This window comes from Festucalex cinctus, chromosome 17, assembly GCF_051991245.1.
Source record: "Festucalex cinctus isolate MCC-2025b chromosome 17, RoL_Fcin_1.0, whole genome shotgun sequence".
Lineage (NCBI taxonomy): Eukaryota > Metazoa > Chordata > Actinopteri > Syngnathiformes > Syngnathidae > Festucalex > Festucalex cinctus.
The window spans coordinates 15,081,680-15,099,174 of record NC_135427.1 but is presented as its reverse complement, the minus strand read 5'-3'; the positions used below and the strand labels follow the sequence as shown (position 1 = coordinate 15,099,174).

At 36.2% G+C, this 17,495-nt stretch overlaps 1 protein-coding gene and 1 long non-coding RNA gene across 2 annotated transcripts in view; one reads left to right on the top strand and one right to left on the bottom strand.

Moving 5' to 3' along the window:
• LOC144004885 (uncharacterized) overlaps positions 1 to 17,495 on the top strand; it is a 35,675-nt gene that overhangs the window by 849 nt on the left and 17,331 nt on the right. The window contains exons 2-3 of the long non-coding RNA XR_013279454.1: positions 2,934 to 3,152; positions 12,923 to 13,093. This is a non-coding gene — a long non-coding RNA (uncharacterized LOC144004885). The remainder of the gene's footprint in view (positions 1 to 2,933; positions 3,153 to 12,922; positions 13,094 to 17,495) is intronic.
• adam12a (ADAM metallopeptidase domain 12a) overlaps positions 180 to 17,495 on the bottom strand; it is a 56,908-nt gene continuing 39,592 nt past the window's right edge. The window contains exons 11-23 of the mRNA XM_077502531.1: positions 16,999 to 17,147; positions 12,931 to 13,108; positions 11,339 to 11,428; positions 11,062 to 11,257; positions 10,858 to 10,966; positions 9,512 to 9,710; positions 8,206 to 8,283; positions 6,282 to 6,390; positions 6,065 to 6,200; positions 5,858 to 5,972; positions 2,924 to 3,121; positions 1,750 to 1,874; positions 180 to 1,655 (exon numbers count right to left, since the gene is read on the bottom strand). Of these exons, the coding sequence (XP_077358657.1) occupies positions 1,589 to 1,655; positions 1,750 to 1,874; positions 2,924 to 3,121; positions 5,858 to 5,972; positions 6,065 to 6,200; positions 6,282 to 6,390; positions 8,206 to 8,283; positions 9,512 to 9,710; positions 10,858 to 10,966; positions 11,062 to 11,257; positions 11,339 to 11,428; positions 12,931 to 13,108; positions 16,999 to 17,147 (1,749 nt within the window). The 3' untranslated portion in view covers positions 180 to 1,588. The remainder of the gene's footprint in view (positions 1,656 to 1,749; positions 1,875 to 2,923; positions 3,122 to 5,857; positions 5,973 to 6,064; positions 6,201 to 6,281; positions 6,391 to 8,205; positions 8,284 to 9,511; positions 9,711 to 10,857; positions 10,967 to 11,061; positions 11,258 to 11,338; positions 11,429 to 12,930; positions 13,109 to 16,998; positions 17,148 to 17,495) is intronic.

The window sequence follows — 17,495 nt, the reverse complement described above, 5'->3', positions numbered from 1 at the left end:
GATGTGTTTATTACATTTAAGATGTGGAATTTCTTACTAATTAATCTGTAGAAAAAATATACTGTATATAAAACAAGCTGCTTTGGTCTCTTTACAGGGTTAATAAAGTAAACCATGTAAATATTGTAAAAATCAGAAAAATGGTGCCCCAAAAATGAATAAACACATGGAGAAAAGGACACTTTTGGACAGTGTTTACTGCACATAGACTGTATCAAACATTTGACTTAGAAAAAACATGTGTTCACCTGTAACACAACGCACGCACACACACACCACACAAACATTTTTTTTTCTTTAAAAGAAACCAAAACGTAAAAAACAAGCAAAAAGCAGTAAAAGTAGTGCATGGTCACAACCTAAATTGTATCAAAAGTAACAAAATTCAGTCCCATTTTCAATTTAGGCTTTCTTTTTTTCCTTTTTCGCTCGCATGTGATTTCACCAACAAAACACAATAAGAAAAGACAAAAAAAGTATGTGGTATGTTTACATGAGATGTTAAAAGATAGGACAACAGGTGTATTTTTTTTTTTACGAGGTGTTGAAAAGCAGAGCAGTCATTCGCAGGCTTCAAGTTTAGTTTAGCATTGCACAGAAGTTGACCTCCCAAAAAGAAAAAAAAAAAAAGAAATCTTCATGTTGTTGAATTCACAAATGTTACTTTTTACCCAGGCTGCTATGAGGATCAAATGTTTTAAAGTAAAAGTGAAAATGCTAGAATAAAAAAATGTGATTGGAAAACAAAAATGCATGACAGGATAAAAAAAAAAAAAAAGATTGGAAAAAGGTCTTTAAAAAAATGGCACAAGTTTAAAGTAAAAAAAAAAAAAAATGACTTACCCCCCCCCAAAAAAATGTATGACAGGATAAAAAAAAAAAATGATTGGAAAAAAGTCTTTTAAAAAAATGGCACAAGTTTAAAGTTAAAAAATATGACTTACCCCCCAAAAAATGTGTGACCGTATAAAAAAAAATGATTGGAAAAAAAGTCTTTAAAAAATGATACAAGTTTAAAGTTAAAAAATCTGACTTACTCCCCCCCCCCAAAAATAAATAAATAAATAAATCATGTCAAAAAAATTGTGAAGGGTAAGAAAAAGTGAACAAAAATGCAACCGCTAGAGTTTTTTTTTTTGTATATATTTTAAAAAAAAAACAAAAAAAAACAAAATTGTGACTATAAATAATATTGACTGAAAAACACTGCAGGTAAAAAAAATGTTTACTGATTAAAAAAAAGAAGAAAAAAAATCATAATACTATGAGAAAAAAATGGTAACTTTGTTAAAAAAAATGATGGGGAAAAATGTGGTGGGTTGTACATTCCCTTGTTTTTCAAACATAAACAAGATGATGAAAAAAAAAAACAAGACAGCATGGCTTTAATTCTTGGCTCTTAATGTATTTAAAAAACAACAAAAAAAAACAACTGTCAGGCACAGTGCAGTGCGTGGCCACAAATAAATAAAAATCTGATAAATAGTTCACTTGTGTGTACCTGAACTCTTAGCACCAAAGGAGGCGTGTCAGGGCCACCATTTTGAAGGCGGTCCCTAGTGCAAACGATTCCGCCGCCGCAACGTCATCATCTGCTGAACTTGACGTTGGCCACCCCGCGGGGCTTGGGCAGCGTGGCGGGCTGCTTGGCCACACTTCCAATCAAAAAATAAAAAATAAAATAGATAGAAATTGTCATGGAGAAAACACAAGGTTTGTAATTCTTTGTAATTTTATTTGCAAACTCACCTTGCTGGGTGGGGGCGCCCTGTTCTGGGTTCGCCTCTGGGTCCGGGTCCAGGTCCAGTTGCGACGTGTGAGGTCCGGGGGTCTGCAGGCAGGGGCTTTTGAGGGGGGCCAGGCCGCTCTGTTTCCTGACACGAGAGAACAATAGCAGGAAATGTCCACAAGAGGGCGCTCCTTATTCACAAGTCTATGGAGGGCTTTTTTTTTGTAACAAAATTAAACAAAACTTTTTTTTTAATTAATAAACGAAAGTATTAGTGATGTAATATAGTAATTACTGAAATTGATTTTTTTGCTATACATTTTTTTAAATGAAGTTACTTTATTTGCTAAAGGGATTTTCTTTAAATGTCATATTGTAATTGCATCATTTTATACATATAGAAGTACATATATTAAAATACAATATGTAAAATGAATTAAATGAGAATGTTTGTTAATGAATGTGCTGTAACACATTTTCCATTAAGTCATGAAATATTGCTTTATTATAACTGGTTAGATTTGAATTGTTTTATAATCCTTTGTGGTTTAAATAATAAATAAAGACAAAGTTTATATTATAATTACGGTACAAATAAATTAAAATATTTAATGTTTAATCTGAAATTTGTAATTAATTACTGAATTGAACATAGTTGAGTTATTACATGGCCAATTCATTTAAAAACTGATTTTATTCATAGTATATAAATAATATTCCCTATTGTATTTAGTTATGAAAAAATACATTACATTTGCAGTGTTTTATATTTATGTGATGTTTTTGCTACCACCATTGAATATATAGAATATCAGTGACATAGATTTTTAATAATTTATACAGTATTAAATGTATTAACATTGTCCAAGAAATTTCAAATATTATTTCTGTTTATTCCATTACTATTTTATTTATTTGTTTAAACACTTTTATTCACAAAATACCACATTTACAATTCCGTATTTCTTTTTAACCCAAATTTCATAAATAGAAACTGATTAAATACATAAAATAATTAAATGAAAATAGTGTGAAATATATTTATTTATATTCATGTATTCGTTATCTACACCGCTAATCCAATTAAGATTTAATTGACTGATTAATTTGTCCATTAATGAATGAAAAATGTATTCTAAAATGTTGAATGTCGTCGTGTCTATCAAAACTACTTTGTGGATGATCTCTGCTCACCATCCTGCAGACGTTGAGGCGAGGAGCGCCGCCGAACGCCACGGCCGTCCTTCTGGCCACTGCCACGTGCACGTGAGGATGAAGATGAGGAGGAGGAGGAGGCGGCGCCGCGGCCAGGGACACGCTAAGCGAGAGGGGCTGGCACTGGGGCAAGCGGCGCAGGCTGTGCGACGGGTACGGTGGCGGCGGGAGCTGAGTCTGTGAAGATGGAGAACCGTTAACATCCCAGGTAGGAATTAACAAAATAAATAAATCACAAAACAGAAACATTTGCTCTCATTTTGGGAGGCTCACAGGCTAACAGACGCCTGTTTATGTCGACATCGTTGTCATGTCACAATATTAAAAGCAGCACATCTATTTTAAAAAAAAAGGCAGGTTGTATTCCATTTGTGTAATTGTAGCACCCTCTGGTGGTTAGTTTATTGGTGCAGTTTAATTTTAATTTGCAATATTTTGAAGACTGCGGTGGTTATCTCTCATATAAACCTATCATACCAACAAAAATATATATATATTAGTGATATTCCGATCATGTGATCGGAAACAGAGTCCTGATCATGTCATTTTCAGCTGATTGGTATCGGAGAAAATGATTGGGGTTTTATTATTATTGTTATTATTATAGGGGCTACAAAGCAACAAAATCATCCAGAAGTAAACTTATTGGCAAACAAAACGTTTTATTTATTTTTTATTTATTATGTTATGCACTTCTGATGGCATCCCCTGAAATTATTGGGATGGTTTTGTTCAAAAAAAAAAAAAAAAAAAAATTGGAAGCACTTTTTTTCTCCCTTCTTAATACTTTGCCGAGGAATCTGGAGCTAAACCGGACGCGGTATCAGCAGATCCTCACAATCAGGTGACTTGGACTCGGGTGCAAAAAAAACAAAAAAAAAAACATGTTCAGGACATCCCTTATACACGACTGTCTCAGAAAATTAGAATATTGTGATAAAGTCCATTATTTTCTGTAATGCAATTAAATAAGCAAAAATGCCATACATTCTGGATTCATTACAAATCAACTGAAATATTGCAAGCCTTTTATTATTTTAATATTGCTTTTTATGGCTTACAGCTTAAGAAAACTCAAATATCCTGTCTCAAAATATTAGAATATTTCCTCAGACCAAGTACGAAAAAAAAGCCAAAATCAGCAATATTAAAACAATAAAAGTATCGTGAGTTCCTTTTTTTAAAATTGTTTTTTTTAATTTATTTATTTATTTATTTTTTAAATAAATAAATATCACCAACCTCCCCACAATATCGCGCCAATTATCGTGTCGTGAGTTTCAGATTGAGATATTTATCGCATCGTACTGTTTGGATATCGTTGCATCCCTACTTAAACAAACGAGGCAGAAGCTCACGATAGAGCTGAGCTGAATGATGTGAGTGCAGAGTGTTTATTTGGAGTCATGTTGTGGGAAAATGGACAACATCCTCCTTCATGACCATCAAAGCAGACCCCGAGAACCAAGACAAAATATATGCTGGGATCAGGCTATTGTGAAGATGTCAAATTCTTCCTGATCGACAACCCACTCCTGTCTAGGCATAACCAAGCCAAAACATGAGCATTTTGTGTTTCGACCAGATGTTGGAAGTGTACACATGAGCTCATGTGGCAGAAACCGCTAGAGGAGGATGACCTCACCTGCACCGCGCTCCACATCAAACATGGTTGGGAAAACCTCCATGATCAGAACCACATGATTTCAAACCCGACTCATGTGCAGCAGCTGAGGGGAGGGAACGGACGCCTTTTTTTGCGCAGAGATGTTCGGCTGAAGCAAGTCCCGCAATGCGTCGTCATCAGCACACAAAATTTTTTGGACATGAACGGTTGGCGGGTGTGCAAGGTTATTTTAGTTCACTAAAACTAACGAAAAAAAATAATAATTGAAAAAAACCAATTCAAGTAATCTGCGATTGGCTGGCAACCAGTCCAGGGCGTCGACGCCTACTGCCCAGAGCCAGCTGAGATAGGCGCCAGCACCCCCCGCGACCCTTGTGAGGAATAAGCGGTCAAGAAAATGGATGGATGGATGAATTTAAGTAATGAAATAATATAAAAACGAAAATGTTAAAAAAATAAATAAATAAATAAAAACTAATTATCGCAAAAATGTCCTTCATTTTCTTCTTTGGTAATTAATTTAATGCATGAGCCTTTGGGGGATGATTTTAAATGTGATTTTAATAGATTTATTTTGATATTAACCGTAATAAGGATGTTTTTGAAAGTGTGTCCCACAGAAGTTACGTCATCTAGCAGCAGCCAATAGAAAAGCACCGTCAGATGACGTTGCTCCCTGCTGTTTTTTTTTTGTTTTTTTTAATATTGCACACAAGTAATACACTTAAAAAAAAACGCTAAAACTAATACTGAAACTATAACTAAATTAAAACGAAGCATTTATTAAAGTGATACTTGACTCACTGGCTCATTCTCAGCGGTAAAAAGTGAATATTTTGTCAATAATTAATGTGGTAACTTCATTATTTTTCATGTACAATTAATACCTTTAATTAAAAAGTATTTTTTTCTTCTTGGTGTCGACTGATGATATCACCTGTGTAACAACCAATCATGGCTCAGTTTACTGATCAAACCCAGAAAAAAGGTGAGCCATGATTGGCCATTACTTCCTCAGCACAGGTGATGTCATCATCAGTCAACAGTCAGTAGGAAAATTAATTTTTAAAGGTATTAATTAATTGTAAATGAAAAATAGTGAAGTTATCAAATTATTTCTGGACAAAATATGTGAAATATAAGTTTTCACTGCTGAAAATTGTTCAATTAGTCAAGTATCACTTTAACATAACTAAAACTAATAAAAACTAACAGAACCACCATAAAAACTAATTAATGCAATAATAATAATCATAAAAACAAAAAAACAAAAAAAAACTGTGTACCTTGAAGATGGTGGCGCTGCGGGGTAGAGGCGGCGCCGGTCGAGACGGGGACGGCCCACTCGTTGGCTGATGCCGCTTGGTAGGGGATGCCACGCCCGTTGAGGCGCTTACAGACCTGGGGAACACAAAAAAAGCAAAACAAAAACAAAAAAACGCCCGTCAATTACAAAGATGAAAAGTTGGTATGTGTTTACAAAAAAAAAATACCTGAGCTTGTCAATCGGGTCCTTCTTAGAGCTGGAGAGCACCCCCCGGAGACTTTTGCGCTTGATGCACACCACCGCGCCACCACCTACCAGGGTGAGCAGCACCGCCAACACACCCACCGTAACACGGATGCCGTCTGTCCTCGGGGAAAAAAAATATCAAAGATTGGGCTTAAAGAGACCAAACCGAGATGAAAATGACTTTTTGCTGAGATTACCCGCCAGTCGGACGGGCCCGCTGTCCACGCTGCCCCCGAAACCGGACGCGTCGCAAAAAGGTGGTGCGCGGTGCGCCTCGCAGTGGCAATTCTTGTTGTTGTTGCACACCTGCCAAAAAATAAGGCTGTAGTTTATTCACAAATTGGGCTTTCCCAAAAGGCGCACCCCCATCTACAGAAATGACGCACCCTTAAGCAGCACTTTTAATTACGGACCCTTTTCAGAGGGCACACCAACTTACAACTAAGGCGATTAATATTTTTAATTGTAATTAATCGCATGACTTCAATAGTTAACTCACAATTCATCACATATTTTATATCTGTTCTAAATGTACAATAATTATTTTTTTCTACATTTTCATAATCTTGTTAACCAAAAAAAATGTTAAACTAATACAAATATGGCTGTATTTCTTTTTTGGTCGTTGATACAGTAATTTAATAATAATTTATAAAATTTAGTTCAAATTAAAAAGATATTAAAAAAAAACAAAAAACGAGGATGATTGATTTGTGTTGACATTTTTCTGCCACTTGATGGCATAATTGCATTTGTAAGACATTGGTGACAGCTAAGTGCATTTGGCTTTTCATATTAAGAGCGATCTCATCTTTATCATGAAATAAATTCTGCACATTTTTAAAATGGTAAAATACAACTTGACCCCCATCTTCACAAACATATGCATTATTATTATTATTACATTAATTACTGCAAAATTTTGACGTAGTGTCTGCTGTGTAGCGACTGGAATTCCCCCAGTACAGGCTTTCCAAGTAAGGAGCGGTCATTAATTGCGTGTTAAAAAAAATAAATAAAAAAATAGTCGCGCTAAAGGAACTTTAAGTCAAAATTAACACACTCATTTCGTCACCTCTACTTAAACCCTATACAAAAAAAAGGTAAAACCCTTTTATCGGCACGTTTAATTTACTCCCATACTGTTTTTTTTTGTTGTTGTTTTTTATGCGAGAGCATACAGAAGGCTTTGATGCAGCCTCTGAACTGAAGAGAACAGTTAAAGCAATGGTGGTTATTACACAAACGGCCAGCAGGCCATATTAAAACCAGCTGCTAAGCAGATTTGTGACTAATGATGAAACTTAGCTATATTCTAATGCTAATTGCTGCAATAGAAATAGATAGAAATTTACTTCTTTTTTTTTTTCCCCTGATGAAAGAAGGGACGCTAATCTTATATTATACAATATTTTGTGGGGCTTGCAAAATCAGTCATAATCCAGTAGAACAGCCGGAAGTGACGGGGATTGCTTCAGTGAAAATGGCGGGGAGTCAGTGAATGAATTAATCACAAACACACCTTCAATATCCACATCATTGATGGCGCACCCCCTCTCATCTGCATACACCCTTGAATAAAAAAGCCAAAACAAAGCCACTTCATAGTATGAAGGGTATGAAGTTCATACCCTTGATAACTTTGAGAGGATGAAACCACGATAGTTTCCAAACGAGTGTCACCTTTGGTGTCACCTTTTCCCCCAAGTGGTGTGAAATCAAGTCCTGGCATCAGTTTTTTTTTTTTTTATTTTTTATTTTTTTGGGTGCAAGGACGAGTGGCCCGGACTATGATGAATGTCAGCGGACGCTAATCATAAGTGAAGCCATTACGCTTAATTGAGTGGGCTGCTTTGGCCGTCTTGGATGATGGATCGTGCGACTCCTTAATGACTCCCGATGGAGGTGCAAGCCTCAAGTAAACAGAGACCGCTTTATAAACGATGGGTTGCCGGCGTACTTCCAGGTGGCACAAAAGTGACTGACAAATGTTGACCTGAACTGCAAACATGACAGTTGACGCGTTTGGATTCGCACCACCGAATGGGATCGCTCCGGAAAAAATGTTGGATGTTTCGGTGTGATGGGACGGACGTGCATGTGACGTCACGATGCACTCACCCCTCGCCCGTTGCACTTGGCGGCGCACTCGTGCACGCCGAAAACGCTGACGTTCTGGCACCGGCGGTTGAGGCACATCTTAAAAGAAGGACACAAAAACGTGATTAAGGTTATGAAAAGCATATTTGTTCGCAATTCATTTGGTAATAATTGAAATCACGAATAGGACAATCATTTGTTTTTTGGTACCAAACAAGAAAATGTTTCAACGTAAAAAAAAAAAATATTAAGACAAATACATTTGTTTGACATACTATAATTATGCAAGTTCCTTTTGGACCAAAAAATATTTTTTTTAAAAAGGTGCAAATATATGCATTTAAACAACTCAAAATGATCTTTTATTTTTGTTTATGATTATGCCGATTTTGTAATTATGGAGTGTAATACAGTGTTCCCTCGTTTATCGCGGATGTTCCGTTCCAAAAACGACCTGCAATAATGGAAATCCGCATCAATTTAAAGAAATTAATAACATTCCCTTAATTATATATATTTTTAAATTTATGGTTGTTGTTTTTTCATTTTGGTACATTTTTACTTTATTATATGATGAATGAAAAAGGATTTATGTTCTTTTTTCATTTCCATTTTTACACCATCCTGTTGTTGTTGTTTTTTTTTGTGTTTTTTTTTAACTTATTACAGTATGCAGCACAGTATATATATTTTTCATTTATTATGTTTTTCATTTTGGTATGATTTTTAATTATGAATGCCTTTTATTCCTCATTTGTTTGTTTTTTTCATTTAGTCATTTTTTTTCCCATTAAAAGTATGTTGTTGTTTTTTTTAATTTACTTATTACAGTATACAACACAGTATATATATTTTTCATGTATTATATGTTTTTCATTTGGTATGATTTTAGTTTATTATGAATGCTTTTTCATTTGTTTTTTTTTGTTTTTTTAATTTAGTAATTTTTTCCCCATTAAAAGTGTTTTTTTTGTTTTGTTTTGTTTTTTTGCGTATGATACAGCACAGTATATATTTTCTATCTCCGGAATGCAATATGGTGGCACGACGGGACAGACACCATTGGAAAGGTCTCGTTGAGACGAATCCGCGGATGCCCGTATCTCCCCGGCCAGAACGTAGGGCATAAAGGACCGCACAAAGACCAAAAAAATAAACAAACCAAAAAGCACACTGTTAAAAAAAAATCCGCAAAAGATTAACCCACGATAAACGAACACTGTCATAGAAATTGTCATAAAATTCCGATTAATTGCACAACCCTAAACGTGATCCCTCGAAACGACAACAAAAATGGACGATGAGGGCGTTTTGCGGTCATCGTCACCATTCCGCCGCCGCACTTGGTCCCCGTCAGCACCAGCCCCGGGTCTGGCATGTCGTCGCCCAAGTAGACGTGCGTGCCGCGGCACAGGATCCGGCCGCCCTCCTGCAGGGGGATGTTGGTTTCTATGGAGACGGCGTTGGTGCCGATGACGGGGCGGTTGGCGCCCCCTTGGCACTGGATTTTGCCGCATTGGGCGTCCCTGCAAAAGCGGACAAAAGATTAGGAATGCCTGCACTTTTTTTTTTTTTTTTGTTGGGCTGGATATCGATTCTAATTTCCAATTCGATTACATTTCGATTTTTTTTTTTTTTTTTCTGATTTGATTCGCTTCACTTCAATCTGATATTGATGAATTATGGAGAATCAATTCTTCTCAAATATTAAGGACATAGGGCTGCTCGATTGTGTAAAAAATAACAATCACATTATTTTGGTAATAATTGAAATTATGATTATTCAAACAATTATTTTTTGATACAAAACAAAATGTTTAAAAATATTAGAACAAATAAAATTATTTGAAACACTATAATTATGCAAGTACGTTTTGGACCAAATGAGATTGATTAAATCAGTCATTTTAAAATGAAAAAGGTGCAAATATGTACATTTAAAGAAACTCAAAATGAGTTTTAGAAATCTTTTATTTTTGTTTACGATTTTCAATTTAGTAATTGCGGAGTGTAACAATTGAAATTGTAATTGAATTTCGATTAATTGCACAGGCCTATAAGGACATGATAAAAAAAAAAAAAACACTTCATGAATACTTACATTAAAGGTGTATTCAAGGATCTTTTGTCTTACGTGTTACATCAACATTGACATCAGCAAAGATGAGATGAAAATATTTTCAGAATTGAATAATTGTAAATATAAATTAATAATAATTAATAAAAAAAGATTCTGAATTGTCTTATGGTGCAATAAGTCAGGTCTATAATAAATGTAAGAAAATACTTATAAATTATATTGTATGTGAACAGTAAATTTCAAGAAATCAGTAAGATACAAAAAAAATTGTCCTATTTCTTAATAATTTATGGGACAAAAGAGAAAACAATCGACTCATGGTTTTAAGAATCGACATCAGACCTTGAAAAAGAAAATCGATTGTATTGAATTTTTTAATTTTTTTTTTTTTACCCAGCCCTCCATTTTTTATTTTACAGCCACCAAGTGGTCTTGTGGCCTTGACCAGGCAGGGCCACTTTAGAGCGCCTTGTTTTATCTTCATGCTACTGGAGGCTTTACGCAGCAATTTTCACAAATCAAACAAGCAGTTAAGTTGTTAAATATAAGCATAAAAGTTCAGTTGCCCCCCCCCCCCCCCCCTCCTTCTTTACCGTGCATCACATTTGGCAAAGGATCCTTTGGCATCTTTGCCGCAGTTGCCGTAGGGATCGCCTGCCGAGTTGACTCTCTCAAAGCAGATGCCGGGCGCTGCCTTGGCACCTGCAAAAAACAAACAAAAAAAAAAAAAGGTCCTTATCGGAGCAACTACAGGAAGCCGTATTGGCCCCCAAGGTTGGGTGGAGGTGCGTCCTCACCTTGCCCCCAGAGCGTGACGCACTGCTGCTCGTGCGTCTGGCACACGCCGTTGTAGCAGTAGCCGTCGGCGCCGCTGCAGGCGTGGCCGTCGTGCAGGTAGACATTGGCGGGGCAGTGGGGGCCGCCGCCCGTGCAGAACTCGGGCAGGTCGCACGCGTTGCCCGACTCGCGGCACGGCGTCCCCGCCGGCTTCAGCTGGGATGGGAACCGACACGCGGGCGCAGGGGTGAGCCGAGCGGGTGATTTTCAGGTGACCTTCGGAGCGCCGTTGGTTACCTGACAGTCGTGGCAGCACTGGCCGTGCGCGCAAACAGCGTCGCCCTTCAGGGTGCACGTGGTGGCGTTGCAGCACGGATTTGTGCATTCCTGTGCACAAAACCATTTCAGCGTTCAATGACTTTGAATTTATTTCCTTGTGATTGCAATTACGATTCAAGAACATGCCTCTTCATTTTCTGGTTTTGATCATGATGTACAGTTTGTATGTTATCGTTTTATTTATATTAAAATTAATTAGCTGGGTTATAATACTTATGGATTTTTTATTTTTTATTTTTTTTGTTTTGACTTATGTTTTAAAATTGAATTAGTTTTAATTAGTTAATAGAGCTAGTTGTTTATTTATTTATTTATTTTATTATATTATTTTTGGAGTATTAGTCGAGTGCAAGATAAAGAAACAAGTCACTAATAAATAATTTTCAATTATTAAATAAATATGTTTAAAAATGGACACCAAAATTAATGTATGATATTCGTTGGCAAAGACGAAAAATAATTTTTGCTAGAATTATAGTTTCTATTAGTTTTATAAAGGTAAGATGTAATTTCATTTTTTGTATTCAATTTTAGTTTTTGTTAACTAAAATAACCTTGGTAATTAGTAGATATTAAAAAGTTTGCGCAGAATTTTCTATTCCTCTTAAAAATAAAAAAAAATAAAAAATTTGATCGTCTTGTTTTTAAAAATCTAAATTTTATATTCAAAATGTAATTTAAAAACATACAGTATACATTAAATTTAATGCCTTTTTATTTGTAAATGTTACAAAATTGACTTCCCAACACTACACATAATTTCCAAACACTACACATAATTTTGGAGTACAAAAAAAAATAATAATTTAGATAATCACCATACCGGTAATTTGAAATATTTGTCCATTCACATTTGCAATCGTCTTCTATATCTAACTATAGAACCTAAAATCCGAGCCGAAAAGAGCTAAAATATCTCATAATTGTCTGCGTGTTGGATTTATGTTAACTCATTTGCTCCCAAAAACTTATAAATGTTCTATTTTAAATGTTTTAAGTGTCCCAAAGACGTACTTACACGTTTTTTGTTTTGTTTTTGTTTTTTATGCTATAGCATAAAGAAGGCTTTGATGCTGTCTCTCAACTGCAAAGAACGGTTGAAGAAATGGTGGTTATTACTAAAATGACCAACAGGTGACAGCAGAGTATAAGAGATCAACCAGGACCATGTTGAAAAAAAAAAAAAGATCAATCACTCACAATTCTAAACAGATTTGTGACTAATGATAAAACTTAACTATATTCTAATGCTAATTGCTGCAAAATGGAAACAGATAGAAATATACATTTTTTTTCCCCTGATGAAAGAAGATACTTTAATCTTTCTTTTGGTAGGTTCCATATTTTTATAGCAATAAAACACAATATTCTGTGGGCCTTGCAAAATCAGTCAAAATCCAGTAAAACATCCGGGAGTGTTTCTGTAAAAATGGCTACCAGCCAATGAGTGAACAATAAAAGCAGCTTGAGTGGCTTGTTTATTACACGACTGAGGATTTTTTGTTTGTTTGTTTGTTTGTTTGTTTGTTTGTTTGTGTACAGATGCAAACCTCGGGCTCCCCGCAGTCGCACTCCTCGCCCTCCTCCACGTAGCCGTTGCCGCACTTCTGGCCGCCGTAGAGCACTTTGACCTCGGGCACGTTGAAGAGACACATGCCCACGCCCTTCTCCAAGCTGGCCGCCAGGTCCTTCTTGCTGCAGCTGCTGAACACGGTAGGGAAGGGATACCTGCACAAATTCAAAAAAAGAAAAGAAAAACACCTTACAGCATTGATGCAAAAGTCTACACACCCAGCTTATGTCATATGGGGAAAAAAATGACACCTTTATTGTGAGCTACAAACTGTGCAAAAATGCATGACGGAGTGTTTTTAATATCATTCCTGGATGAGATCGCGCGCCCGCGCCCCGACGAGTCGTTTCTTATTGAGCTCCTCCTCAAATGACATGATGCGTGATGATATCAACGGATGAAGAAGGTGTTTTTAATAACAGACGCCGTAAAAAGCGCACAAAGGGCGGCGCCGCGTGTCGTGCTTCTCCCAACGGAGATGACGCACTCCCTCGATGTGGGGGGGGGTACAAGCCTCGTGTCATATTTAATCACCCATAAATATGCCGACGGAGAAGGCACAGCATTTGTCACCTGCACATGACCTCAAAAATCAAAACATAAGCAGTTTCCATTCACAGTGAGATGATCATAAAACGTCAACACCATGCCGATATATCTAGCCCAATAAATCGTGATACTTTGTCTGCCGATTATCGATACGCCAATGCAAGTATTGCGATATTTGTAGTTATTATACAGCCACTATAACGGCTCCGTTGTTCATGACTGATTGAGCAATTAATTACTTGGCGGGCCTCTAGGGGGAGTGCCACATAAGAGTGGCGGGGAAATGGACAGAAGTCTTCAGGTGAAGAAGAATACTCATCAGCTTACTTCGACTTGCGTTTATCTGTCCAGCAACTGACTCAGTTTTGCATACGTTTCTATGAAAAATGTGTATTATATCTTCCATTTTGACGTTTTAAAGCATATTTTATATTTAGACTTTTTGAAGCACACAATTTCTGAGAAATATTAATACTGATTTAATTGGATTTAATATTTAAGGCATTGTATTTATTTATTTACTTTTGCAATGTTACACAAAACACTGACTGACATGATGCATGACAATAGTGTTTAAGAAAGACACAAATTTGTTGACAGAAAGTGGTCTCTGTTAAGTAGACGTTTGAATTGGTTTAAAAAAAAAATACACAAGTACTCACTGTGAAGAAGACACCATTTATTTAATATTGTGTTTAAGTGATGATTCATTGAAAAAACATCAGTTTATGTCAAGTAGTTTTATCGTAGATTTATTACCTGAGCAATATATCGATAATCGCGGTATCGTCATACCGTGAAATAATTATCGCGAGCCTCGTATCGTATCGTGAGGTACCCAGAGGTTCTAGTCGTGAAGCCCTGTTACATAAACGATTACATTCCGTAGCTAATTTATTCGACACAAACCACCTCCACTTGAGGCTCATCAATAGTATTAGCTAGCATGCTAGCCTAAATAACACGCTAGCACAACGGACATGACATCACACGTTGGCAAACAAACGTGTGCACTAAACACTATGAAGTGACTCGACAAAGTGGAATTTTTGCGGAAATTCCGTGGGAATGCTGAAAGCTAATAAAATATTTCCCAAGCGAGATTTGAATCAACACACTTTCATGTCTCCGTAACACCAGGCAAGTATTTAACATGTGAGGCCAACTTGGCTTGTTGAAAATCATGGCTAATGGCCTATTTACAAGTGTTATCTGAAAGTACCCTCCATTCATTTAGATGGGAAAATTGAATTAATTGTCGGAATGCTGAAGCATTCCCGCATTGTCCAGTAACCAGGAGGTTATAATTTCATAATTTATCTCTCAATTTACTTCATAAGCATTCCACATGCATTCAAATCTTAGCATTCAGCTATTAGCATTCAGCTTTCAGCATTCCTACGCAATTTCTCCAAGAAAAATTGCAAAAAAATCTAATAAATTTCACGCAGTAGCGCCACCTAGGCATGCAGTACCCGCCATTCATTCAGATGGAAAAGTGGAACTAAGATATGTAATAGGCATAATTGCCATGGATACATTTGCAATGTACAGTGTGGAAAGTGGGACTTTCAATGTCAGTCCCATTGAAAATAAATGGGGAAAAGTTGATATTTAACATTAAACTGTGCGAATGCTGTAAGTACTGTGAAATTAAACGATACCTTCACAAGATGGCGTGAATTTTTGAAGTAAGTTGAAATTTGAGCGGTGTAAATCGGAAGTATTATGTGGGAGTTATTACACGGCAAAAAAGTGTGGAGAATAAAAAGCCGGATAACATGTGGGAATGCTTTCAACATTCCCACAATTAAATTGTAAATTTGGGCACATAACAGAGGATGGGTTTGAGGGAAAAAAAAAAATCAGTGAATATGCGGGTGTAAGATGAGCAACACTGGAACGTTGATTGTGTGCTAATCCTCGCGGCCTTTTCAAGAAATTGGTCTGTTGGTGGGGGTGAGCGTCTCCAACAAAGAGTTGGGAACAGTGTTGTGTTTGAAAACACGAATGGCGTAATCCCGGATTAAAAAGCACACGCCGCAAACATGAAGCAAGAAGGATTATTTGCACCACAAACTAACGGCAATATTTCCGTCTTATTTGCGTGGGGTTATTATTTCTATGTTTAGCCCTCCACGCGTCGTCGTCGCATTAAGAGAACAACAACGCCGGCTTCAAACATTCAAAAGCGGCCAACTTGGAATAAAAAAAATAATAAAATAAAAAAAATAAAAAAAGTACGGAACAAGGCGGTGCTTAAGTATTTATCAGTCGCCACGGAGAGAGAGATTTTTACAACATTAAAATTGTATGTGTGTCAAAGAATAGCGACGGGCTGGGAATGAGGAAGTGTGGATGGGAAAAATATGTCTTTTTCATGAATCTACCAATAATGACAAACAATGTAATAAGAAAAAGTTGGGAAATATGATACATTAATATTTTATTGCAAAGTCTCGTTTTAAGACCCACTTTTATTACTTAGCTTTTAGTTTGAGCTTTTTGTGTTTATTTTTATTTTATTTATTTATTATTTATTTGTTTTTAAATTCTTTTTATGTATTTATTTCTTTGTTTTACTTACTGTATTTTAATATTTTATTTACTGTTTTTATCTTTAACTCAACAGATAGTGATTGAGTAAATAAATAATTCAAATGAAATACATTCCATTTTTAGGGAGACATAAAAAATAATTCAAGCAACAAATATTACAGGGCCAGATACAAAAAAAAATAATGTATTTTAGTATTTTATTGACACTTTTTTTTTCTTTTTTTTTTATCTTTCGCTCAAAATATAGTGAATGAGTAAATAAATAATTGAAATGGAATACATTCCATTTTTAGGGGAAAAAAAACTAATTAAAGCAATAAATATTACAGGGCCAAATACAAAAAAATACTGTATTTTAATATTGACTGTTATTTATTAGTTTTTATCTTTAGCTCAAAAGATAGTGAATGCGTCAATAAATGATTCAAATGGAATAAATTTTTAGGGAAACAAAAAAATAATAATAATAATTAAAGCAACAAATATTACAGGCCCAGATAAAACAAAAAAACCTTACTGTATGTTAGTATTTTATTGACTTTTTAATTTTGATTTTTTTTTTTTATCTTTAGCTCAAAACATAGTAAATGAGTAAATAAATAATTGAAATGGAATACGTTCCATTTTTATGGAAACAAAAAAAAACTAATTAAAGCAACAAATATTACAGGGCCAGATTAAAAAAAAAAAAAAAAAATGGTGCCCCCCTCCAGCTTTTTTTGTTTCTTCCCGAAACAGGGTTTAAGGCGTGCTGTGTACTGTACCTGAACTAATTGCTTCCCCCTCCACAAAGATGCAGCGTATCCGCGGGCTGTTAGCGCAGCTGCATTTGTTTAAAAAAAAACAAAAAAACGAAAGAGACAAACCCGCCCTAAATTTCATGGTACGCTTTGCGAAAAGGATTCAATCAAAACGCGTTTGAGACGCGCCCGCTCACCCGGTGGACGGAGTCATGATGCAACCGCCGCGCTCGGACGTGGCCCGGCAGCCGCAACCACGCTCGGGCGTGTCGTGGTTCATGCCGAAGTTGTGGCCCAGCTCGTGGGCCAGCGTGACGGCGGCGCCCAGGGGGTTGTCCGAATGATCCTGCCGCAGGAAGCAAAACGTCAAAGCCGCGTCCCGAGAAAGATGCTCAAAAGACGTTACACCGATGATTAGAAACCAGTTCAAAAAAACTATTCCAGCTTTAACATGCAAAGCTTGTGAATACTTTCTGATGCACTTCGTGTTGCTCCAGATGTGCCTAATAAAGTGGATAGTGTTTAAAAAAAAATGCTGTGTCATCATAGCCGCCAATTTGTGCCATCTGCTATGGTGGAGAGCATGGAAACATCTGGAAAGGAGCTGCGAACAACACGGACAAGAACAACGGGACAGCTAATGACAAGCTACGCTTTGGGTTGTAAACGAACGTTCACAGGCTCGTTAGCGTCA